The 27746-nt window shown below is 34.1% G+C and overlaps 1 protein-coding gene across 3 annotated transcripts; it reads right to left on the bottom strand.

Annotated features, from left to right (window-relative positions):
- Positions 1–169: 169 nt before the first annotated feature.
- LOC117907519 (potassium channel KOR2-like) lies at positions 170–21201 on the bottom strand. Of its 3 annotated transcripts, none has more exons than XM_034821076.1 (12): positions 21027–21201; positions 19408–19629; positions 18763–19166; positions 15914–16209; positions 14291–14371; positions 14112–14210; positions 10194–10415; positions 9547–9735; positions 8415–8490; positions 8042–8336; positions 3492–3648; positions 170–604 (listed from the first exon to the last, which is right to left on the bottom strand). In XM_034821076.1, exons 1-11 carry the CDS (start codon positions 21188–21190, stop codon positions 3534–3536), a joined length of 2163 nt encoding a protein of 720 aa, XP_034676967.1. In that variant the 5' UTR covers positions 21191–21201; the 3' UTR covers positions 170–604; positions 3492–3533. The 3 variants fall into 3 exon arrangements, with proteins under 3 accessions (XP_034676967.1, XP_034676965.1, XP_034676968.1); XM_034821074.1 differs by having other exon boundaries at positions 3538–3648; XM_034821077.1 differs by lacking the exon at positions 3492–3648.
- Positions 21202–27746: the final 6545 nt, after the last annotated feature.

The following is a 27746-nucleotide window of genomic DNA, read 5'->3' as shown; positions in this document are numbered from 1 at the left end:
GAAAAGAACTTTATGGCTCCAATTTTGTAAAAGTTTAGACTGATCAGTTCTAACTCTCAAGCTAAGACATCAAATATCCTGTAATTTGAAGAACTAAAAGAGTGCCATGAAGTAAAATTTATATCCATGTATGCATGAAATGAAGTATTTACTAAAATAGAAGGGGAAGAAAAGGCAATATCTTTATCATCATAAACCAATTATACTTGAGGCTTGAAGTCAAATTTTCTGTATAATAATTGGCCATGCACACTGAAGATCCATGAGCGCACAAATATATAGAACTGTTACAATCAGTACATGTGACACCCAGTCCACTTCTATAAAAGTATTATGTTTGAAGAAGGTGAATAATCAAGTTACAAACATGAAGTATCATCCAACAACGTAGAGGTCCAGGCACCAGGTCCAATAGCCTGACAACAATGCTGCTACAAACACATTGACAGGTGGCCAACAATTTTGTTTAGCCGCTGCTGTATTCAAGTCCTCTTAAAAACTATACATGTATGGAAAAAAAACAGAAGAAGAAAGAACTTGTTTTCATCTGCCCCATTTTCAATCTTTCGTAGCTTGGCTAATGCCCACAGTTCCTTGTCATGCCCTACAACATTGAATAAGAAAAGAGGACACAACCGAATGAACCCACAGAGCAACAGAAAAAAGAATACAGAACATCAGCTTACAGAGCAACATAAAAAGGAACAGTAGATAGAGACAAGTTCAAACCACCAATGCCCAGAATATGTTATCAATAAGCTCCAAGATTTGTAAAAATACTCATAACATGTCCCAAGTTCCTATACATTGAAAGTTAAATAGAATACCCTGAGATATGAGTAATACAACCCAAGTACATTGAGTTTCTTAAACCAATTATGAAAAGCTGTGACGCTTAGAGCAAATTGGTAAAGTGACAACTCTCTTTAGGCTGAAGAGAAGCATACAATAGATAACCAAAAACCTAAGACTGCTGTTTTCCAAAACCTGTTAGATCCCATCTCTCAGACTTCAAATTCTTGTTAATGGGGTAGAAGAGGCTTGGATGCATCAGGAAATTTGTCTTAGGAATAATCACAATGTTCTTCTCATCAAGTTAAGTAAAGGACCTTTATTTAATTAACAGTAGCTTGAGTGCTTAGACTTATATGATCTAAGTCATAATGAAACAACTTTATGCATAATTAAAGGAATCTCCCTGAAGTACCAGAGACGATCATTGTAGCACATGGTTATTAAAGTATTTATGGTTTACATTCCAACTGATGGGATGTGAACATGTGGTTATATGGTTGCACCACAGCCTGTGGTAAGCTTTTTTCTAAGGCTTCCTTGATTTTGCTTCTTGCATTTGACATTCGGTTTGAAATGGTTCAGAAAAATATTTCTAGAAGGATCTGTTTTGGGAAGATCAGCCTCTTTGCCTTACTAGCATCTATCTTGTTTCAAGATCTAGATGTCCTCCTCCATTGTTCTTTACCACTCTTCATCTTTTAGTTCTCAAAACTCAACTTCTGGCATACCTTAACATACCAGAAGTGACTAGTCCCTTGCCTCTTAGCATTTTTTACTTCCTGTTTATTAGTGACAAATCTTTTATTGATGAGAAGATTCAGTCCTTGGCACCATGCATGGCGGTTCTCCTTGATATCTTTCTTCGGTTTCCTGTCCAGCGATAATTCTTCATATATTTTCCTTCTGGCTAATTTTATTTGGTAGTCTAAAGCTCCATCTAAAGTAAGAGCATTCATGTGGCTAGTGGCCAATGAAAGTTCAAAATTTATGACATTGAAGTCAAGGACTCCTTTCAAAGCCCTTGGCCCTATTGATTTTGTTATTTTCCTGGGAAATGGTGAAACATCTTACTGTCTTTATCTTCCACTATCTAGCGGCTATGGGAGCCATGGCACAAGTTGTTTGTTCTTGGCTGGTATCACTTTGGTTCCCCATAGAGATTGTTGCACATGTGACGAATGTTACTGATGAAGGTTTGGAGGAAATTCCAAAAGAGAGAGCTTTGCAAGGGATTACACTTAACATCCTTCGCATGATTAAGATACAGAAGAACTCCAATGATGTTTTAGAATAAGTGAAGGTTTACAACTATGACAATAACTGCTCACTTCTTCCTGGGTGGCAAGTTTGCACAGAATTTCTTGGCAAACCCATGAGTCTAATTATGTAAGATTGGAGAAAGCCAGTTTACTCCTCTAGTAGGACAACAAATGAGCTAAGGGTGGTTGAACGGCAACTGCCTTGTTTTGCATGCCTTAGATCAATTTTGATGGCTAGTTATAAGGTTATGCAGGGCAGATGAGAAGTGGTGTGGCACTTTCAGATGTTATTGTGGTAGAGGTGTTAGAGCTTTCACCAAGCTAACTGGGATTAGATTAATAATTAAAGCAAAATCTCACCCTTGTTGGCCAGCTTGAATGAGGTGTTATCTTTGGGAATGAACTATGATCGTAGTTCATTGGGTTACACAAGGCAGATGAGAAGCAGGGCCATTTTCAGACATAACCATGGTAGAGGGTTTGGAGCATTGGGATTAAATTAACCATTGAGGCAAGGTCTGAGCCTGTCGGAAGGCTTGAATGAGATGCTATGTTTGGGAATTCACTATTCCATGGTGGATGAAGCTCAACCAAGATCTGTTTTCCCAAAATTTGAATACCCAAATCCAGCCTATATAATGGATTTATTTTGGAAAATGAAACCATCTCTATATCTGAGAGTAAAAACTCAAGAGATTATTACAAAATCCTAATAAAGGGGAGATTCTTTATAACAAATGGAGACATTTTACATGAAGTGCAAATTAGAATGATTTGATCTATACATGACATCTAAATGTTCCTGAGTGTGCTCTTGATGCTATCCACATATTACAACATGAAAAGTAGTAAAGAAGAAGAATCAGAGATCTAGATGAAGCTATAATATTCTCAGATCAACCACACTAGAAGCCCTAAGAAGAGGGAGAGCAAAAGCCGCAGACACAAACTAAGATTCATCCACAACTTATCTAAAAGCTATCATGTACAAGTTTGAATGATCCCTCCATGAGATATTTGGTATGCCACAGGTAAGGTGCAAAGTCAGCCCTTCATTTAGTTTTAATCCAAGGACTCTTGTTTTCTGTTAAAATAGAAATGGCTTAAGTAAGCTAACCATCCTTGAGTCATGACATGAAACAAAAATAATTACATTACCTCTATACAAAAATTCAGAATCCTAGTTAGATTTAAGGCTACTGACAAACAACTGAACCCCCAAATAGCAAATAAAAACTGGCAGCCTATAGGTGCACATCGCTCCAACACTCTCCCAACCCATTCCAAGTGACACAAAGTCCTTATTTGTGATAATTGTCAGTGGGTTTGGAATAATGCACCTTGACAAGGCAAGGCAAACCAAAAATTGTGGTGAAGAAAGAAATAGTAACTAGAAAACATTATAGTTAAGGGGTGAAAACTGAAGTAAGTTCTTACTGATTAGTTATCCATAATGGCGTGACGAAGAAAAGCCTTATTTTACCTTTCAACAACCATGTGTCTTGCCAAGCAAGCCTCTTTAGCCTGCTCCAAAATTTTGATTAAAGGCTTGCTCCCACATGCTCGGCCTTCATCAAGAGGAGTTCTTCCGTATCTATATTTAAATAGGAGAAATAATGTGTATAAATAAAAATTTATTCAAATCTATCCCACTACTGGAAGCACAAATTGACAATAGAATAGGTATAGTAAATATATGCTCCTTGAGCTTCTAGGAATAAAAGGCAATAATAGAAAACTAGAATATATTGATGGTGCCTAAATCCACAAAACAGAGAATCAATTTTGATTTACAAGGGGAAAAAATCAGCGAACATGTACACATAGGTATGACTGGGTTTTTTCTTTTCTCACATAGGCTTCTCATCACAAACAGGAGAAGCACAAGTTAAGAAGTAGCAAACTTCTTGAACAATGATAAGTATGGCATCATTTGGAACTAGTACAAGACATGAAGCTACCAAACTTCTCTTGAGGAACCTGTTTCAAACCAGATAGGCTTTTTATGTCTACAAAATCACATTTTCCCTCCCAATCACGACATACCTTCATGGCTAATTCATATAGAGATTCCCACCTTCAAATCACCATATCAGAAAACAGTTTTTTCATTCTACTGTTCCAAATTAGCCAATACTTGCATATATTTTGGAAACATCAAACACATCATTCTTTTGGCAACAAGTACACCCACAATTTTCTAGCAGCATTATCAATGAACAAAAAGAAGCAATGAGAGAAAGCCACTAAGAAAGGGTATCAATAGAGAAAAGGAGAAATGAGAGAACCACCCAGAAAGGGTACTTGGTCGATTCCCACACATGATTTTTTTTTCTTATAGGAGACATGAATTTATTAATAAAGTGGCTAATAGAAAGAAGGTGCAACCCAAACATCAGAGGTATATAGAGGACATCAAAAAGTGAAAATAAAAATGAAACCAAAACCCTACAAGAGGATCTCAATGAATTATAAAAATTCTAGCAAGGAATAGAAGTCAATGCCCAAAGACTTTCTGGACTAAACGAAGAAAGAACAAATAAGAGGCTTCTTAGTTGATTGCTCTCAATGCTCTAAGACTACAAGAAGGTTCAACTATTTTGCTCCTAGCAAGTGGTCTAAAACAAACATAAATAAGCCTTTCTCTTTACCTTATTTCATTTCTTACCAATAGTGCTCCCATATCACCTTAATAAGACCTTTCCTACCGACCTCAGAAGTGTTCACAAAATATACATTATGAGTCTATATCCTAATAGCTTACACTCTTAGGAAAGTTGGTGACTTAACATGGTATAGGTGTTATGGATATATAAAGCTCTTGAGTTTGAGTCTCTCTAACTATTTATTCCCTCATCTATTTATCTATAATCCATAACTCGTGCAGGTAGGAGGCTGTAAGTGAGATAGGGTGTTAGCCTCAGAGACATTACATTTTAGGTCCATATGCTGACAGCAGAAGTTATAAAGAAATTGATAGCTTAACAAGAAGCATCCAAGGAAGGTTAAATAGAAAGAAACAATTGTCACTAACTCTTAGCTTTACCACAATGGATTATCATGTGGTTGACTGATTCTTCATCACTCATACAAAGGCAAAACCAATTAGTTAAAGACTTCTATTCTTCTAAGTTAGTCCATTGACCCATACAACCTTTCCAAGAAGAGAGAAAGGAAAATTAAAACTGCATTTGTGGGGGTTAAAGAACCCCAACTTCCTTTGCAAGGAAATGATCTCATGAATTAGTCTCCAAAGTGTGATAATAAGATTTCACAGAACTTCCAACTCTATCCGCACCTTTGCACCACCCTGTCCTCTCAATTCCTAAACACCTATTTTTGGAAGTTGCATAGGGAAAATTTCCATATTATCTAACTCCCAATCATGAAAAAGCTATAAAAGACAAAAGTTCCAATGCCCACGATAGAACCTCCTTCTAAACATCAAGACTCCAAGCACACTTTGAGGTAGCTATAGAAAATAAAGAGGAACAGAAGGCACTCAACTGAGACTTACCACATCATATCATACCTCATGCAGCCTTGATTTTCCTGCCATCTCCTATTAAATGGTTTTTTCTTGGAAGAACCTTTGCCCATTCTCTTCCTCTGGCCTTCACAACTTAACACAAAACCCTCCTTCCCCTGACTAGAGCACCAACCACCTCCCTGTCAAAGGACAGCTTTGCTGTCTCACTTCCTTCATTATTTTAGCCCACAATTGTTTCCTTATTTCTCCATTTATTATTCTGTACAGTTAGCATATATTATTTGACAAATTATAGTTTACATGTATAGGGCTAGAATCATGCTAGAATTTATTTGCTTTTATTTGCTTTCCATGTAAAGCATCCTTGTAAAGTCTATATATAATATACAAAACTCAAGGCCAAGGTATTCGGTCATTCACACAATATTTTGACACTCCCTATTCTCTAAATTTACCTAGGATAACCCATCTCCAAAGACTATGTTTTTTTGTCTCCTCAAAGAACAACATTGACCCTAGCCAAAACTGGAAACCCCCTTCTTAAACTTGAAACCTCAGTAAGCCAGAGATCAATCACCCCCATCATTGCAATGTGATTCCCTCTTCCATAAGCATTGACCATTCTATGAAAGAAATTTGTGTTTCTGTGCCCTTTCTTGAGACATAACTCTTTCAATTTACCCTTAAGAAATCTCTTCCTAGATGAACCAATGTTTATACTTGTCCAATACAACTCTTCTAGCCCTTTCCCTTTCTAACTTTCCTTACTATCCTAATGCTTAATTTAATCCAATTTATAAGCATCATGCAACACCACATTCTTAAAAAAAAATTTGTTCCAAATCTTTTTAAGATTGCAACCTCGGGGCAAGCATAAAACTAGAAGTTCCTCTACTCATGTTTTTCCACTAAATCACTAGACTCGTCCACCTTCAACCACATGTTATTAAAATGAAATGAAGTTTTTCCCCTTCTCATCCCAACCTTATCCAGCAAAATAAGATAATGATCTGAGACTAATCTCAGTGTGGCCATTGTACAATAAGTCTAGACAAATAGGCCCCACCTCTTCGCCACCACACCATGTAGGAAGTGTTACCAAATAAATGAAGATTTAAGAGTTAAATTCCTTATATTAAGGAAGTAAAACACCGCATAACTTAAGAAATTTGAGAGCAATTTCATTTTTCATGTGGAAATCTTGACAAATTGAGATGCAAGATGCCCCCATGCACTAGAGTCCTTCCACAAGCCTCTAACATCCTCCTAACTCTTCGTAACAGGCTCTATGTTCACTTCCTAATATCAGACTGTACACCCTAGCATTCAAAGTGGTAGGAAACAGAGTAAATACCTTCCTCCACCCCCTACAAACTACGAAACCCTGTTAGCCCAAAAACCAACTGCCTTCCAGTTGTTTCCCTTGTATCCATAGCACCCCCACTCTAAAAACCTGCCCATTCCTAGACTTCTAATTAGCTCCACTGTTACAGGATCTAATTTGGTTTCTTGTAAACAAACCAAATCAGTTTCTGGAGCTTGAATTAGAGACTTAACAACCTTTGCTTTTTACCATCATTCAAATCTCTAACATCCTAGGAGATGATCCTAATTTTCAATGGACACCAAAAGATAAAATCTGGCCTACTTTCCCCCCAACCTTAGCTAGTTATGAAAAGACAACTACTAGCAAAAGCAAATAAAGTGAAATTAGAAAGGAGAGAACAACACAGATTCACATGGTTTCTTTGAACTTGAGGTACTTCTATGAGCATCATGGATCTTTAACTCTAAGCCCAAAGGAAAACAAAAATACAATGCACAAGTGTTTTGGTGGCTAGTCATCTATATTCTCCAATTAATTAGGAATTATGTAGAAATAAAGGAAAATGCATAAGATGGTTCCTCAAAGTTGTCAAAACACTGTTCCTTCTCCTCTTTTCTTCATCATCTTCTTCTTTTATATAGAATAGGTGACCTTTGTCAAAGACAACAACATATATACATAATGGATCTATGCTCTAAGGCAAAAGGAAAATAGAAATACAATGAAATAGTCTTTATGTGGCTAGCCCAAAAAATAAAATGCAATAGCCTTTTGGCCGCTAGATATCTATACCCTCTAAGTAATTAGGATTCTTCCTGTTTCTACAGAATATGTGACATTTGTCCAAGACTACAACACATATACTCAGTGGATCTTGCTGTGAGGCAAAAAGAAAACAAAAATATAATGCAATAGCCTCTTGGTGGCTAGCTATCATACCTCCCAAGTAATATTTAGGATTTATGCATAAAGAAAGGAAAATGCCTAAGATGGCCCCTCAAGGTTGTCAGAATGTTTACATGTGAGGAAACAAAAATGAAATATATTCTATATGGTGGTCAATAGAAATGATCAAGGCCATTTGTTTAAATGAGAGGTCAGCGCAGTTTCTTCAGAGAATGAATGATTTAGACAAACAGAGCCCATTATAGAAGGAGGGAACAATAATACCTGTCATTGGATAGAACATCTGCTCCAAATTTGATCAAGATATTTGCCACAAGGTGCAAACCTTCTGCTGCTGCAAAATGTAGTGGTGTTCGTAGGTCATAGTTCCTGGAGTTTGGGTCAACTCCATTCTCCAACAAACGCTTTAATAAATCAATGTTGCTACCCATTACAGCCTTACAAAGGTACCATCCAGCATCTTCCAAATTCAAGGTTGCACCATCCTTGATGAGAAGCAAAGCAGTCCTATCATGCCCAGCCTTGACAGCCTCAAAAAGAGGTGAATTTCCAAAATTATCTGCAAAACATGGGAACTGAACAAATGAGCAGCCAGCAACCAGAACTGTCACTCTGTAGGGATTATCTAGTTGATCACCTATGCAGTTAGTGTTGGCTCCATGTTGAATGAGAAACCTCACAATTTCTTCATAACCTTTTGCTGCAGCCAAGTGCTGTAAGAAACAATAAAGTTCAGCAAAATATGCACTTTGACAGTAGAACCTAAAGGAAGTGCACAATATGTATAGCTGCAGGTAAACTCCTTGGACAGGAGAAAACAAAGTGTCATGCCCAACAGAAATATTTAACCAAATTATGTCTGAATTTCTTCCAAGATTATTCACTTTTTCTTTTTTTTCTCACAAAGAACTATCTCTAATCAAATAGTTAGTCACTTGCTATGACAAGTGAACAAATTGACAAACTTAAAGATCTTCAGGAATAAATAAGATAATATAAGTTAGAGTCCAAGAATTAACACAATACACCAACATAGATTTGGCAAACCTTCAAGATCAAATTAATAAGATCTTAAGTAATAAGAATCAAAATATTCCAGAATCCTCAAAAGTTAATGAAGAATTATAAGACTCATACATCAATGCTATAAACAGGGTCATCTTTCAAAAATGGAATGTTTCCTTAACAATTGTGATTAACGATGAATTTATCATTAAAACTGTTGCCTTAATAGTTTTAGGAGCAGCTTTAAATTGTATTTAAGAAGGATTAGTCCCAACTAAGGATTCAGTCTTCCAATGTCCAGTTTAGAAGAATGCATTTCACAGTTACCCAAATTGTGGCCAAGGTAAACCTGATTTCAATAATTTATTATTGAACGAAACCACTCAGACATGAGAAGAACCCACATCACAAGGCTGACACATGCATAAAAAGCTCAGCAAATCCTAGGCTGTTTTCCTCTTACTGATAAGCATTTTTTGCAAGATCTGAATCTCCAGATATATTCTAATAACTAAAAGGGTTCAGGTCCATGATTGATGAGCCAGTGATGATATCTGTGGATGGTTTCTGACCATGGAGCAGCATCCAACTGCTCCAAAACATCAAATGCAAGTAAATGAATGCAATATCCACATCAAGTCCAAATTAAAAAATGTGAATTAATTTCAAATGAGCTCAGAAAAGATAAAGGCAGGCAAGAAGGAAGTATAGTTAAAGAACTATAGCAGTTAAAGAAAAAAAAAAGAAATTGAAAAAGAAAATACGAGTGCACATCGTCCATCATAATCAGTTTTGCAAGGATCTGCTCCGGATTTGATCAAGTCCTTCAAATGATACAAGTCTCCATGATAAGCTGCACTATTTACTCGTAATGCTAGCTCAGAGTACTGCTTTGTAATAAGATATGCAATATCGGATTCCAGCTGTTTAATTCTCAAATCTGTATCCTTACCCTGCATGACAGCATAGTAATACACCATATAAAAAGCTAATAATGGATATTGAAACTACCCTTAAGTGGGGAACAGGTATTGGACTCTCAATTATCTATGTTTCACTTGCTTAGAACCAAAAAAATTTACTTCACTGGAATCTCCTTTTATTACAAAACATAATAATTAATTTTGTAGTATTTAGTTTTTTGTTATGTAGAGCTTTAGCGCACGACCATAGCATGTAAACTTTGCATATATATTTTAAGTTTCATTCAAGAAGAAATCATGGTCTGCATCTAGGCCCATGCCATAACAGACCAAGAAAACAAATCCAGGACTAAAAAAATTAGGATAGCAGAGAAGAACTTGTATTTAAAGGCTTTTCTAAGACTTGCACCATGAGTATATATGGCTATTAACATGTCAACCATTAACTATGTGTGCCAGCACAGTGGCTTCAAAGATTCACTTGATACCTTTAGGAGATTATTCAGAATCTGGCGGCTGTCTGTGAAGTAAAGTTGCAAGATACCATTCAAAGATTGTTTTTCAATTCTTAGAAGTCTGCATAATTCACATACACGAACTGTATATGGCTGAGGAATATTGCAAAAGACTGCAACTTCACCAAATATACTGCAGGGTTCAAGATTTGCAATCAATTCTTCTGATCCATTTTCTCCAATAGCAACCTCTTCCTACACTTGAAACCAAAAATCTTTATTAGGAACTTGGCTTTTGGTAAAATGAAAGTAATTTGATTAAACTTAAGTTATACTGGTTTTTTTCTTGGATATGTAAGTAGTATTAGGTTTTATATCAAATATATATGTGTATCTCCAAATGATTAGGAATAAATTCACCAGATGCAGCACAAATGAACTCCCCAGTAGATAAACCTTTATGGGCTAATTAATAGTATCAGTTGTCACTTCCTCAAAAGAAGGGGTTTGAGTGAATGCCTGCAGTTGATATAAGGTTCTTAGTAGGGGAAGAAGTAAGGCAACAGGAAGGCTGAGAGGAGAGAGTAAGTGGAGAGGGTTGGCAATAGCCCTAAAACATGGTTGGAGCTCTTGGATCAAGTGGTGTTTGGAGAATGTAAAGATAGGCTCAAAAGTTTTGGAGATGGAAATTCCTTTCTTTAAAGTGAGCGCACTGCCCCCACCTCCTGAAGATCATTTATGTTGGATTCAATGGCACAGCCCAGCTGGTGAGAGCAGGCTCAGCCAGTAGGAGGCTTTTGAACAAGGCTAAGGCCTCACATGGAGTATGCCCAATTGATTAGTAACTTTAAACTGATAGTGAGTGACAATGTCCCTCAAACATGACTGATCCCTCCTTTCCTCTAAATTAGACACTAATAAGTCTGACACATGTTTGTAACCACCTTAATGAGCTTCTAACCCTATCCCTGTTAGCCAAAACTTTCAAATCAACCTTAGGTACTGATGAGAGGACTAGCCCATCACTAAGATGGACCAAGTCTATGTAGGAGCCTCCTAAACCTTACTCCTGATTGAAGCCACATTATAAAGCAATATGTATGTATGTATGTATATATATAGGAGATTGCATAATGGAATGTTATTATTATTATTATTATTTTGATAAGTAAGCATAGAATTCATTCATAAGAGGCGAATTAGCCCCAAAGTATACAGGGAGTATACATGGCAACTAAGACCTTACAAGCAAAAAACCAAAAACTCACTGCCCCTTATCTGGAGGCTAACCACTCCAGAAATCCTATAAGGGAATGCGGCTCCTCACCAGTATACAATTTAGCCCAACCTCAAATGTTCCATACAAAAGAATATTTAAGCCTCTAAATTGCTAACTCCCACCACCCCCCCCCCCCCCCCCACCCCAAAAAAAAGCTAATCTATTCCTTCACCAATATATAATTTAGCCCAACCCCAAATGTTACATACAAAAGAATATTTAAGCCTCTAAATTGCTAACTCCCCCTCCCCCCCCCCCCCCCTAAAAGCTAATCTATTCATTTCCTTCCAAACCGTCCAAAAAATAGATAACGGAATGGAATTCCAAAGTTTTTTCCTTTTTTTCCCCACAAAAGCACCCCCCCAACTAAATAAAACCTCCTTTACAGTTTTAGGAAAAGCCCACTGAACCCTAAATAAGCCCAAAACTAAGTCCCACAGCACTCTGGCCACTGTACAAGGAATAAGAATGTGATTTGCATTTTCCTCTTCACAAGCACACAAAAAATAGCGATTGAGAAGTTGTCACCCTCTCTTCTGGAGTCTATCAAGAGTCAATATCTTTCCCTAAGTGGCATCCCACGCAAAAAACATAATTTTAGTTGGAACTCTCTCCACCCAAATTTTATTTTTAAGATCTAACTAATTCAATTGAGTTACACCTAAACATTTACATCAAACTAATGGTAGTTGATGAGTGTACTTCAGAAACAAAAAGAGTAAAAGTAAAATTCGTTTTGCTTATTCTCGCATCTCTCAATTACAATAAATGCAATTAGAGCTAGTATGAGTTGGCAACTAGAATGTATATGGATAGAACTCATAAAGGAGGTGGTTACAAACACATGCCAAACCCATTATCGTTTAGCTTACAAACACATCTTCACAACCCCAAAATCTAACACCACCACAGATTGCCTACTACTTACCTAGGACTACTCTTAGGTCCCCTTTTAGATGTGAGCTAGGGTTTAAGAGCAGTTTGAAAGTAGTAGGCTTCATGGAAGAAGAGTATTCGTCCAAGACTAGCTCTTGTCAAGAGCTTCCTCTCTAGTTTGCCCATTTGTATATGTCCTTATTTGTTATTCCAAAGGCAGTGAAAACTCATTATGAAAAAATTTAGCATGGCTCTTCATGGGGGAAAAGTCCTCAAGGAAAAATTTGGATCTTGTGATGTGGGCATAGTTGCGAAGGAAAAGAAGAATGGGTGTTTAGGCATTAGAAGGTTGGAAACCTTAAATAAAGCTCTCCTTGGGAAATGGTTCAAAAGGTTTGTAATGGGGAACAACTTCCTTTGGAATCAAGTTATTGTTAGCAAGTATAGAGCAGTTCAGGGTGGATAGTGTCCCAGAGAAGTGGGAAAGTGATGAGGATGAATATTCAAGATATATATCAAGAAAGGGAATTAGTATTAGTTGTAATTAAAGTAGGATTATTATTACTTGGAATTAAATTAGGATTAATATTTGTTGGAGTCTAATTAGGATTAGCTAGTTGAGTTATAATATAATTAGAATTTGAGTCATGATAGGTTATTAGAGTCCTAGTAGACTTTGGATGTTATAATTAGAATTAGAATCATAATAGGTTATTAGAGTCCTAATAGATTTTGGATTTCTTAGAGAAGCCTATAAATAGGCTAATCAATGTAAATCAAAGGAATGAATTTGATGAATATTATTATACTTTCTTTCATTGCAAGGTTGCAACCCTCAATGGTGAGACTTCATTGATTTTCTTCTAAGTGAGACTCCTAGAAGGCCTTAGTGAAACTCTAAGGTTTTCCATCTTTTCTTCATTGTTTCTTCTTTCTCTCTATTTCTTATTTTATAATTTTCTCTACCATAAAATTTATTCCTTGTTCCTCTCCTTACACCCTAAAAATAAAACCCTAGCCCACCTACCCTTGAGTGTAGGCAACCATCCTAGGGTTGTCCTACATCAGAAAGACTTTTGGTGAGACTAGCATCTTGGTTAGGATTGGACCAAAACCCGATTTTTGGTTAAATAGATGTTGCACATAATTTCTATTGAAAGATCACTTTTCCCTTATTCAGAATAGGCTCCAATAGAACTGCTAGAGTGAGGAGGATGGCAGGGAGGTGGAAACCCTATTTTCATAGAAGCCATCACAATTGAGAGTTAGGGAGACAGAGAAGTTTCTTTGAGCACATTCAAGCTATGGATATCCAGGTACAGAGGAAGATAGTTTGGCATAGAGGGGAGAGAAGAGCAGGAATTTTTTTCATCAAGTCTTATTTAGAATTTCTAGGGAAGAAGATGTAGGTTAAAAGACTTTCCTAAAAACCTTGTATAAGGGGACTGACCTCTCCCTAATGGATTTCATTGAGAGCTTGTGTAAAGTTTAGTCTATGCCTTCTCTATTTTGGTTTTAGTGTTTTTTCAATGGCTTTTGCTCTCTGCAGATACTTCAGCGTATTGGAGGGTTGTGCACAATTTCTGTTAAGGACCTTTAGTCTAATTTTCTATTTGACAATATATATTGGGAAAGGAAGAAGTTTCACTTCCTTATTATCAGTTGTAAGATGTTCAATCAGGATTCATTTAAGTGATCCTCATTTCATTCCAATCATCCGAGTAATCAAACATAGGATGATAGGAAATTTATTTTCATAAACAGAATGAACTTCAAGAAAGTGAATACATCACTACCAGACGTCCATGAGATACAATATAAACTTGATCCACAGCACTGCTTTGTTCAAGGATCACTTCACCAGGAAGAAAAAATTCTTCATTCAGCTTCATAACCTGCATTTTTTGTTACATATCATTAGAAACCACCAAATATAGGTATATATATATATCACAGAGTATGACATTGGACATACTATCTGCTTTAAGAACTCATCACAACATCCTTTGAAAAGCGGGACTTTCTGGACCATCTCGATATATAAATTCTCAGAAATCTGTGCCAATATTAAAACCAATTAGCTAATGAGAATTTTTGGAACATAATCCTTATAAAATGTGTTTATCTTATAAAGCTAACCATCTACCATGACATCACATCTGAATAGCAAGGAAACATTTTCCAAAAAAAAAGTTAAATACAAACTAGAAGATTTCGCAATGAAGAGAAATTGCTAGATTTGCTCCCCCTTCTAGGTTTGCTCCCCTTTTAGGCTCTTTATTAATTAATTTCAATTTGCCTACCAAAGAAACAGGAAGAGAAATCGCTGAAAGTTTAATCTCATGGATTTTCAAATTCATTTTTTTTTTTATAAGCAATTGTATTAAGAAAGCCTAAAGAAGTACACTTGAAAGTATACACGATGTATACAAGGCAACAAGGCCAAAAAGAAAAGGGAAAGCAAAAAGTCACCCCCTTACATCCCAACTAATCAATGAAATCGAATATGGACCACAATCTACAATCTACTTGCACCTTAAGCCAATCCAAAACATGTATAGAAAAGACCGTAAAATAGTTTGATCCACTAGTTTGGTATCTTCAAAGGCTCTTCTGTTTCTCTCCTTCCATAACGTCCAAAATAAACATAAAGGGGTTGCATTCCATGCATTTTTTCTTTTCTTCCCAACAAAGAAGCCGTGCCAACTAAGGATGATTTCCTTGATAGAATTGGGCATAACCCACTAAACACCAAAAAGAGCAAAAATAAGGTGCCAAATCATGGCTGCCTTGGTACAATGAACAAGCAAATGATTTGCTGATTCTTCTTCCACTTTACACAAAAAGAACCTGGTCAGTAAAAGCTAACCGCTCCTTTTTAGTTGATCCATAGTCAGAATTCTCCTCCAAATAGCTTCCCAAGCAAAAAAAGCTGACCCTCTATGGAACCCAAGGGTTCCAAACTATGCTTGAAGGGAACATAAAAAAAATTAGAGCATTGTAGCTCTATAAATGCAAAAGAGGAAGATAGAACTTCAGGCACATACTGTTTTTGGAATGAAATATTGTAGATCTCTCTTATAGGAAATAAGGATTATTACTGAGATGCACATGAAAAATGCTAAGGGAAATCAGGCTATCAATAATAAATAATCATGCATTCCATGAATATGAAACTCATTGAAGTGGCTTGTAATTTTGAGCACGATATAGCGACAAGGAAACAAATCATGTTTGTAGGTTAGATTAAGAGAGAAACTAGGGATATGTGTCTAAAGCTTTTAATAGCCCACAATAGATATTATGATCCAGTTCAATGATCAGCATTTAACATGGAGTTTATGCTCCTTTCTTATATTTTATTCTTTGTCTCTCTCTTCTCTCTCTTGGTCTCGCCATTCTAACATCATTCAAATAGCTTAGAAGCAAGATTCAGGAGGGTTTTTTATTTTTTTATTTTTTTTTTGTTGATAGGAAAAAGAAAGGAGTAAATTAAAAAGGCCTAGAAAAAAGGAAGCAAACCAAGTAAAGCATGACTCAGAATAGGCAGGCAAATTATGTGGAAAGATGGAACATCATTAAGGAGCAAGATAATTACCTTTGATCGGAGAGCTATGGGAATATCATCAAGAACACTAGCTTTAGTATAGGTATTCTCATACTGTAGACTCAGATGATCTTTTATCTGTGACCTAATATCTTTATTGAGCTTGTTCTGATTCATATATTTTATAAGATCAGTCATTTTATCCCGAAATCTCTCTGTCTTGGAGCCTTTGACAGTCAGAGCTGTCATATTACCAATCAAATATGCCCCAAGAATCATGTCAAAAGAGACAAAAATCATAATAAATATCATTTCCCTCAAGTTAACTGCATGAATATCCCCATAACCTGCACACACAAAAAATGCTTAAAAGGTAGAACAATCCCAAGTTCTTAAAGCTTTACAAATATTACCATCTAATTAATTACAAAAACTTTCATGAAAAGTACATCAAATCAAAATCTAGGCAAACATGTCTCCAAATGCTTGCGAATAGATTTACACTGGCAAGTTTCAGATCAAGGAGGCAAAAGTTCAAACCCGAAATTCAATAATTTACAGATCATCAATAACAAAATTTCAAGAGCTAAAAAAGCAACAACCCCAGAAACGATACATCTGAAGAACCGTTCAGTCTTTCAATATCAATAGATTGACTGATCAAATCATAATAGTTTTCTTATTCTTCAAAAATTTTAGCTCAACATTAAATTATAACAAACCAAGCAATCCCCGTATGAATCTACAATGTCAAGCAGCACCACAAAGCAATAACGTTGTTTGGTTGCTAAGAAAAGAAAATAAAGCAGCACAACATTGAGATTACCTCTTCTTCTTGACGAATTGCCAAAACGGGAAACCATGTTTATGGCTTAAAACACAGCATTTTGAAACTACTTTTCTTGCTTCCAAAAGCAATTTCGAAAATGGCCATAGATCAAACCTCATGTTTCTTCTGTATCTCTATCTGAATCAATTAACAAAACAAAACCTAAAAAGAGCCGTTGGCGTATCTGTATCTGAAGCAATTTATTAGAAACCCTAAAAAGAGCTGTTAAAAAGGACTAAAGGAGATTTCTAAAAGCTCTAACCGCCTCTCTCCTTCCCCGGGGAGCCAACTAAAAACCAACTATTCAAATTAATAAAAAAATAATATATATAAAAAAAAAAAGAGAGGCATTTTCACAAATAATTATTTTTTGGAATAGTTTTTAAAAACGCTTTTTATTTTTATTTTTTTTAAGAAGAAAATTTTATTTAGAAATTAATCTCTCCTTATTCTATAGTGTGTAATAACGTGCAATACAATAGTTGTTTTGTCTATTCATCACTTATCAGTCAAAATACTCTCAAAAAAAAAAAAAAATCAAAACAATTTAAATTTATTCTCAAAATCCATTCTAGGGAAAATTATTAAAAACTAATTACCAAATGAAGTTTTTTTTTCTTCAATAAAACTATCCAAATATATTGAGCAAAAGCCAATCAAATTGGAGTCTACAACCCGATTTAATTATCCAATTATCTTTTATTTTAGTTATAGCCCAAGAAAAAACATAATATAATTTTAAAAAGGAAATAATATCATATGAATTATTTTATTTTAGTTATGAATTATCTTTCATTTTAATCTAAAAAAGAAATTTTAAGGCTTTGTTTGATTCTTGAAAAAAAAATTGAGGAAAAATATGAAATAATTAAAATAGAGAGAAAAGGTCAAAGGAAATAAAATAAAGAAAAATATCAAATAAATTTAAAAGAAAGAAACTATTTTTATATATTATTTTAAACTTATTTTATTCTATTAACACTTTTTTTTGTAAAGATTAAATAATTTAAAAATAGATGAATTTTTAACTAATTTTGATTATATTTGATTTTTTTTTTTTTTTTTTAGTATTATCATAGTAAAACCAAACATAAAATGATAAGGGTTATTTGATTAAAAGGGTGATTCAATACCCATTTTTGGAAATATAACCCTCCATTTGTTTTTTTGTCTCATTTTGACAAAAATATTCTTTAAAAAAAATCTTTTTTTTTTAAACCTTATATTTAAATACTTGAAACAATAAAAATATGAAAAGAGTTAAATTCATAATTTTAGGGTTATTAATTTAACTCTTGTAATTAATTAATTCAAATAATATTATGAATAATATTATCATGCTTCTAGTGTTAAAACTCTTCAGCTATTCACAATGCTAAAAAAACATATATTTTTTTTAATACCCTATCCAACAATGTAAACTAATTACAAAATGTGATATGCTTGAAAATGATCATATCACTTTATTTCTTCTTTTGGTCTCAATCTTTGTACTTGGATCCCCTAGGTTTGTACCATTTATCCAACAATCCAAATTTATTATGTACTTCAATAAGTCCTAATTGCATCTTATATGCTAAATAGGAAACATAGCATTTTCCTAAACTCTTTTTGAAACCTAAAATTACCCAAATACATCCAAAAACTCTCTTCCTTGAAATAGAGTTTTGACTTCTTGAAAGAATCAAGGCTTAAATGAGTTTTCAAATTAAGTAATAATAATTTAAAAAAAAAAAAAAACCACCTATAGTATCGATTTATTAAAATTTGGACCTTAAAGGTATAAATATATAGGGTTGAGGTTCCAAGAATTGAAATTATAGTTCAAAATAATAAGATTAGATATAAAGTAATGAGAACAAATATAAAGTAACGAGACCACGTGCAACATGCAAAATAATATAACACAAACCCCAAAGCAATAAGACTAAGATAGGATCAAGTGCACATAAAATACCTAATCGGTGGTAACTTTTTATCTTGGTACCATGGCCAAAGCCTTGATTTTTTTTCCGACCTCGTGAGCTTGCAATTAAGTTGGGTAATGAAACTAGGGAGAGAGACAACTTACCAACTGTGGCCATGGTGACAATTGCAAAGTAGAGTGAAGTGATATATCTGGTCCAAAAATCAATCTCTCTGAAATTGATATACTTATAATCTCCCATAGTTAAGCTTCCAATCCATGTATACCCCTCTTCTGCTGGTGGCAATGTGGTGGCCAAGTAGTAGAAGATGCAGGCAGCCGTGTGTGTGCAGTACAGCTCCACTGTTATCAGCTTCACTATCCTAGTGAACAGGTAATTGATCCTCACATCCTTCTCCATTCTCTTGAAGAACTGTGCCACCTTTCTTGCTCGATACAGTCTGATCCAAATCATATATCTCATCACTTCCCTTCTCCCTGAGGCCTTGTAGATGGCATCCCATGGCACACACCCCAGAAAATCCACCAAGAAACTGCCCTTTGCATAGCTGCATGTGACGCCCACAAGCACAATTGTCTTCAATTAGTACCCAAGTCCATGATTTTAAGTCTGACATTTGTAGAATTGTAAAGATATGCTCCTAACCATGTAGATATTTTCATTCTGAATCCAAGGAATCCTTAAGACTTTAAAATGCATGTGCCTATAAGATTAGGAGTATATAAGCATATACTTTCAAAAACTTTTTTCTCCTGTTCCATATGAAATATTATAAAAACAATACTCACCGTATGGCAATGCTTTTTCTGTTATACACCATGTTGTAGGAATGAAGGTCTTTGTAGGCGACGAAGAACTGGAGGACTACATCAACTAGGAAGATGATCTGTGCGCTTTCAAGACTGACTAGATGGCTTGGCAGGCCTCTGAAGAAGCAAAACTCCAAGGGTGTGAAGAAGGATGAGAATATGGACCATAAGAAAATGATCTGCTGCCAACAGTTGCAGAATCTGCAAATGGGAGAATATTAATTAATGAGTGGTTCACTTAGAATGGGAAAGCAAACATCTCAATGAACCCTTGAACACTAAATTAGTTGATAATTCTGTGTCATATTTGATAATTGATTTTTTTTTTTATATAAAAAAATTCATCCTCCAAGAAAGAAAATAACGAAACATTTTCTATTCTTAAAAAACAAAAAAACATGATATTTTAAAAAAAAAAAAATCTTTTAATTGTTTTCATATTTTCATTTTTTAAAATTATTTTTAAAAATAATTATACAGGAATAAAAAAAAACATTGCATATAAAATTTATTTTTAAAATATATTTAAAAATACAGAAAACATGTTAAAAATATTTTTAATTTTTAGACATTAAAAAATATATATTTCTAAATTATTCTAAAATATTATTTTTCAAGAATTATTTTTAAAAACACTTCTCAAACATAATCTTCTTTTTTATTTTTAGCAACCGAAAATCATTTTCTATTTTCTAATTATTAAACATGTATTTGACCTATTTTTTACTTTGGATAGCAAAAAAATTGTTTTGAATAATAATTGTCAATCACACATTAGTTTTTATATCATTTTTGTTGAATAGTGTGTTAAATCCTATAAACATCCGTAAAGATTTAATATTGTAGGAAAAATTATTAGATATTATAGATCACGATAAGAGTTACAAAATAAAGATGGGCAAATAGTGTAAATTCAAGAACGAAAGAAACATGAGATCCTAAACCTAACAATTGTTATGTTTTTTTTTTCTCCTTCTATCGTTCAGATTATTATATTATTTTTTATGATATGGTCGATTGATTTTTTCATCTGAGGGTGTAGATTTTACTGAGCAAATCACATTAAAACCTTATATAGTTTTATGTGGCATTAAAGTTTGCCCTTACACAAATACTCTACGTGGCACACCATTTTTGGATATATTACAACTCCTTTAGTTAAGAAACTGTTTTGTCCATATCTTGGTCAGTTGGATGGTTAAAAAATGAAAATGGAAATCCATATCAGACCACGCCTAAAGTAACATTCTAATGGATTTGGAAAGGAATTAACCATAATCCAAAGTTTTGTGGCTACCTTCTTCTAAATATAGTGTGTATTGGCCTCTTCTCTATAGATCATAGCACAATCTGCAGTTCATAAACAATCTAAATTACTCTTATCCCTTCCCATCTATGCTTCTTTTCTTCATCAACAAACCATAATCCAGTAAACTTCATTGAACATATCTAAAAACTTCATCTCTATCAATGGGTTCATCAGCTAACTAGCTCAAGTTCCATGGATGGCACTGTTACATTAATCATTAATGAAAATGGCACTACTGTACTGCATGAAAGTGTAGAGCAAGAAGAGAGGATATCGATCGAGTACGAACCTTGATCTAGGATCGATGACAAAGCCTCCACGAGCGCAGAGGGTGGAAGCAGTCTTCCTGAGTCCAAGCTCACTGGAAATCAGACGCATTCTGCTCCCAACAGAGCCTGTGATGGTATCTTCCACCTCATTCATCTCATATTCTTCTGGTCTCCTCCTCCCCATCTTTTCTTCACATTAGCTTTCTCAGAGAGATGGGAAGTTATATGCGTTTCATTAATTAATGAATTGATAGACCTAATATGGGAGGAGGGTAGCTCAAAATTTATGGGATTGAGTTGAAGTTGGCCACGCACAATGGTCACTCATGTGAAGTGGGTGGTTAAAGGTTCATGAGGGGTCCGTTTAGTTTTGTCATTATCTTTCCCTTAGGCGGGACATACTGACCTCTAATTTTCCGATGGTGATAGATTTCAGGTTTACTTTTGTCCCTTTTTGTCAGAAGCCTCTTTCTTAAAGCATGAGATTTTCATTCAACAAACAACATCAGCAGAGGAGGATTACATTGTTATTAACAATACTAAAATAGAGTTTTCACAAACTTTAAAAGTTGAGTAAGAACTTATTTGACATTGATTTTAGAAATTAATAACTTTTTTTATAAAAATTTTAAAGTGTTAAAAAAATTAGAAGTGGAGTACAAAATCATTAATGTTTTCAAAATCGGACCGGTGATTGAATCGAAAAAGTTACCGTTCATAGTTCATTGGTTGGACCAGTAGTTGTACCGCGGTTGAATAGGTGATATTATAAATAATAATTTATATATTATATAAAAATTTAAATAATTATAAGAAATTAAAATTTTTAATAATATTTCATTTTTATATTTGGCATATCAAATTAAATGATGAAGAAAAATCTAAATATATTAATATTTTAAATTTTATTAAATAGAACATATATAATATTTAAATATAAAGATATATTTAAAATGAAAAAAATTATAATATTTAATTTTATTTGCATGTCTTTTGTATTTTATTATTTGAAATTATTATATTAATTAATTTATATTATTTTTATAATTACATTGTATAAAAATGAATGTGAAAGGGTTTTATACAATAAAATTTTGAAGAAAAAAAATATTAATTTTGTCATATATTTTGATTTGCAAATATAATATAATGAAGAAGTTTCATAACCTAATGGTTAAACTTCAATTTTTACACCTAAAGGTCTTAGGCTCAACTCTCCCGCTTGCAAATTTTTTTTTTCTTTCTTCTCACTAACTAATCCTAGAAATGGATAAAAAATTTATAGGGATTGTGGGGGTATAAAAGGCATACAAGAATCATTAACTTGCAAAACTAAAAACTTAATTGAGCTTGATAACAAATGGGTTGGATGAGCTCCTAATGGATTTAGGGCATCAAAACTTTTTTTTGGCTTAAAAAAATGACTTAAGAAAAAAATGAACCACCCGATTGTTTATTGGTTCAACTCGACCTGTTGGTCCGGTCCGGTTTTTAAATTATTAAAAATCATTGTTAAACAGGCTTTAAGTATTAATCCTAATTGATTTTGCAATGTCTATATATATTCATTATAACATAGTATTATAGCATTGCAGTTACTTAGAAATGTTAATATAAACATATATTTTAAAGCATGGGATTTCAATCCATAACAAAACAAGATCAATAGAAGAGATAATAAATCATTATAAATGGTATTAAAGTCAATAGTTTACAAACTTTAGAAGCTTGAATAAGTATCTTAACTTGTCTTGCAATCCCATGGATCACTTCTCATGAACTTTTCTCAATTATATAATTTCTTTTTTGAAGTTGTGAGGGCTCATTAGATTAAAGTACCTAATATCTATATAAGAAAAGTTAATTCATTGTTTGGGAGATTATTATAGTGTAATTACTTAAAAAGTTTAAGGTTATGTTTGATTCTAAAAGAAATACTAAAAAAACAAAAAATATTAAAGAAAATGAATTTTTTTTATATTTTGTTTTAATATGAAAGAAATTAAAACATAATTAAAATTAGTTAGAAACGCATGTATTTTAAATTATTTAATATTTATGTAGAAGAGCTAAATAAATTAAAAGAGTTTGAAGTAGGATATAAAAATAATTTGTTGACTTGAAGTCCAATTTTTATTTTCCTTTTATTCTATTTTTCCTTTTTATTTTCTTTCCTTCACATTTTCCGGTCTAAATATAAATTTTAATATAGCACAATTAGAAGGTTATCAAAACACTAATTCCACTATTTGAAGTATTGGATAAGGGATTTTTCCATGGTCTAAGAAAATCTATTAGAGGCCTATTTAAGCAAAATTTCCCTTATTGGATCTTAATATCAATATATCAGGATATTTATTTATTTTTAATGGTATTTCTTTCTAATCTACTTAGTTATTAGATAACAACTAAACTTTTTATTTTTGATTTTTTTGGAGTGTTTAAATAGAACTCTAAATCATGAGTTTCACACTTATGATTTACTCCTATTTTGAAGAAACAAGAGACTTTTACTTTTTCTCAAATATGATATAGGAAATATATTTTTATTTAACTAAAATGTTTAAAATATCATAATTAACTTTAGTTTTAATAAAATTACTTTTGAAATATCATTTAGCGACAAAGCAATTACTTAATAGTAAAACTTAATGAATTTAATAGAGGATAGGGATTTAAATGATGCAATGTGAGTGATTTCTTTAACCCATTGAATGGCCCATGAGGTGAGAAAGAGGTCCTCCTAAATAATTGCAATTTTTTCTTTTGGTGAATCCTAAGTAAAGAACAAGATTATAGTTGTAAAAAAATTAATAAATAAACAAAAAGAAAAGAACAAGAAAAACTACAACTTGATTTTGGATAGCGAAATAAGCCTCCAAATTTGGCATGCCAAATTCACGTGTACGGATCAGGTGAAGGCGGCCCACCTCCACCGCGCGGCGCACGCCATCATCCTCTCATGGCAGCCGCTGCCGCCGGCCGGACTGAGAAAGCAATGGACTCCCAAAAGGGGTGGCTTGCAATTGAAGATTTCTTCCCGCGATTCAGCTTACAATGCATTCAAATCTCTGTTGGAGAAGTAGGAAGATCCCACCACCACAACCCAAGCTCTGTCTTCTTGTCCGATCTTCAGAATCACTTCTACTCTCATTCCGATTCTTCTTCCTTCTCTCAACTTTCCCTCCACCATCAGTCTTTGTTTCCTGTACACTAATCATATTTCAAATTTCAACATTCTGTTTGCTTGCCCTGTAGTGAAAAATGGAAAGATTTCCTCACTCTTGTGTAGTTCATTCTGATTACTAAATGTGTTGCATGTGATGTTTACTACCACATCCATTGAACCAACTAGCAAGAGGAACCTGGGTATTGAAATACCATGGCCATCAACTAAGAGCTTCAATGTTTGAGTCAAATGGGAAGCTTAGATTTCTGTTTTTCTGCAATTTCTAGGCAACCAAACATGATGGGTTTGTCTTTTTTGTTGAGTAGAATATGACGAGAGGAGGAGGAAGAAGTTGACAATGATGGTGATCCCAGCATTTTTATACCAGAAGACAGAAGACTGGTCCTTCACTTTCTATGAAGGTTTGAACAGGCACCCTGATTCCATCTCCAAGGACAAGACTGTTTCTGAGTTGGTTGTGGAAATGGTTGGATATCGATTGCCCTATCTGACAAGCGGTCTCCTCTCAAGGTCACAAAACTTGACTGTTTACTTAGATTTCAACTCATAGTCTTCTTGTTCACTTGGTGAACCTGAAAAAACAGAGGTTTCCCTTAACTGAGCTTAATGCATTTATCAGTGGGTTGAGGATGATTTCTGGTTTTGCAGAAACCATAAATTCATTTCACGTTTTTCTTGCCAAACAGGGGTTTAATTTAGCAATTCTTTACAGGTTTGTGTCCTTGATATCAATCTGAGAACAATAAAAGTGGCAAGAATAAATCTGTATTTAAATGCCATAGATGAGAATGGGCAACTTATCTATGATAATGAGAATGAAAGGTTGCTTGATAGAGTGTAGTTCATGAATCCAATCTGCTTTCTTATTGTAGAAATCGTGGAATAGAGCTGTCATAAATGAATCAAATGTATCAGTGTATAATCGATATGCTTATCAACATTTTGACATTTAGGATTATTTCTTTTAATTCCTTGTATTCAAATGTAATTGAACATCAATATTAAAGCATTTTGAGTTCTCGGAAAATCCATGATATTGAAAAGAACTTTTTTTTTTTTTTTCCCAACAGTCACTGAGATCTACTGCTTTTTACTGGGGAACCGGACATTGTTGACATTACAATGTTGAATGATTTTACTAGCATAATGTTTGTTTTTTCCTTTGTTTAACATGCATGGACAAATAACTGTGAAAGTAATCAATTTACCGGAGGAGACAACTGGCAAGCCTTGTGAGATGGCCTTGTAGTTACAGAGGCCCTACCACAATCAGATTTGATGATAGAGTTGATTGAATGGTTCAAACCAATGGTTGTGCTTATGGGAATGGCTTGTTTTGAGGCAGTTACTAGTTCATCCTTTCAACTTAATGAGCCTTATTAAGTTGATGCATTCTAAACTTCCCTAGGATTAAACAAGATACATAGTACTGTTAGATATGCAATGAAGAAGTTGTTAGGCCTGAGAGAGCAGAAAGATGGGAGCTTATTAGAGGCTGTTGCAGAACAGAAGAGAGTTCTTGGAAACAGATCTTGGTGCTTAGAGGAGGTAAGATTGTCACTGTTGTGGAATCTTCAAGAAAAATTTTTATTTTCCACATTACTTTGTGCTTATCATGTTCCTTGTTTCTAATCCTGAATTCTAACTAAAGTCAGGCTAACTCAATTCGAAAAACTTGATGATGATCCAAAGTTGTCCTCCATTGAAAATAGAAAATTGAGCTCTCATCTTCATCAATCCAATTGTGGTGCATTTGCATTACATCTTTGGGCCAATAGCTAGATAGAACATATTTGGAGTAATGCATTTAGGATATCGTGGATGGATATAGAATTTATTATCTAAAGGAAGAAGATGCTAAAATCATATTTTAAATACATAATTATTTTTTTGTTCACTAGTATCCTAAGATTTGGGGATCAAACCATTGAGACACCGAGAAACACCCTGATACTTCAAACAATCCCCAAGGTCATGGATAATGTCTTATTCTAAAGCTGTCTCATGTTAAATTTAATGCTGTCTTGAGTTTAACCATGCATACAGCACTAGAATAATTTGATTTCTTGTATTAACTGTTAGACTACCAACTTAGGAGAGTTGGTAGCTTAACACGGTATTAGAGCCATATGATAAAGTAAGATCTTGAGTTCAAGTCTCTCTTACTGTTTATTCTCCATCTATTTATGTACAGCTTCTACTGATTTGTTTCTCCAAGTGTCAGTGTGCAGCCAAATTACAAATGATTCATGTGATGCTGTTTAAGATATTGGAGTATGAACATCTTTTTTTTCCTTGTTTTTCACCTGTGATATCTAGGCAAAACTATGAAGCTACAGGGACTGTCAGAAAACAGAGATGGACCTAGTGATTCAGATAATTACAAAACCAAGCTAGATGACTCTAACATCAGGGAGGCCATTCTTAGGGCCACGATTTTGTGCATTAACAGTGGCTTGTGGACTGGAATTCCAGGCTATTGGCAATTCATATTTCTTTAGGAGACATGGAATTTGAACAAGCATTGCATCACATTGTCAAATTCAAGAAAGCTTACTCTCTAATTAGAAAACTCTCCATTTTTTCCTTCAGTTCAGATGCCACCACTGGGATTTTGGAGTTGTAAAATATGTTGTTTGTGTGATGAGTGTTGCAGAGGCCAGCCATGGTCTTCAGAAGGACACAGGTGACTCCAACTGGGTGTTGCTTCATTTCCCTTTTTGCCTAGATGTGGCCAGGAAGTTCCAAATTTTCAGTTTCTTCAGTGAGGTGCAGAGATATCAAGGTCATATTGAGATATTTTGATATCACTCTAGTTATTAAATTTGTTTAGCAACATGGTGACAATACCAATGATAATTGCATATCAAAGGCGCATTTTAATTATCCTGCCCTTTTCAGTGGCTAGTTTTGGCTTCTTTGAAAACTTACATGTTATATGATATTTTAATGTGGAATTGTATGTTATTATCCCTTTTTCTGCATGGGCTCACATTCATGTCTTTATTTCATTTATGTAATTGACCTCGAATAAGGCATGTTCGAAAGTCTCATTTAAAATTCCCATGTTTAAATATGAATTTCCCTCACTTTTCTAGATGGAAATCATGGTTGAGGAATTGTTGAGATCTCTCTCAATATCTATACTTCAAAACCCTTGATATCTCTCTTGTTATCATTTATAGACATTAATTCCACGTTATTATGTTAGTTTTTAGCTTCAATAGCAAGTAGTTGTAGCTGGGCATAGTGAGATAGGAGAGGGAGATGTCAAAACAATTTATAGCTTCCCATTCTCCAGTCCTTGGAGACTGTTTGATCGTTTTATTCTATGCTTTCGGGACCTTTTCTTCTTAAATAGATAAAGTTAGAATTGTGAAACAATCTTCCTATAGGAAAGTACAGATGAAATCAAGATTTCTGTACAATTGATTGAAATATCAGAAATAAACATAGAACTGAAAGTATAGCACATTATAAAAACAGATAAAATGCATCTGATTTGAGCAATAAATCTGTAATAGCTGCAGGCGTTGAGGGCTTAAAATTT

Source organism: Vitis riparia, chromosome 18 (genome assembly GCF_004353265.1).
Source record: "Vitis riparia cultivar Riparia Gloire de Montpellier isolate 1030 chromosome 18, EGFV_Vit.rip_1.0, whole genome shotgun sequence".
NCBI classification, from domain to species: Eukaryota; Viridiplantae; Streptophyta; class Magnoliopsida; order Vitales; family Vitaceae; genus Vitis; species Vitis riparia.
Note: the sequence above shows the minus strand (reverse complement) of the source record. Positions and strands in the feature narration are given on the sequence as shown.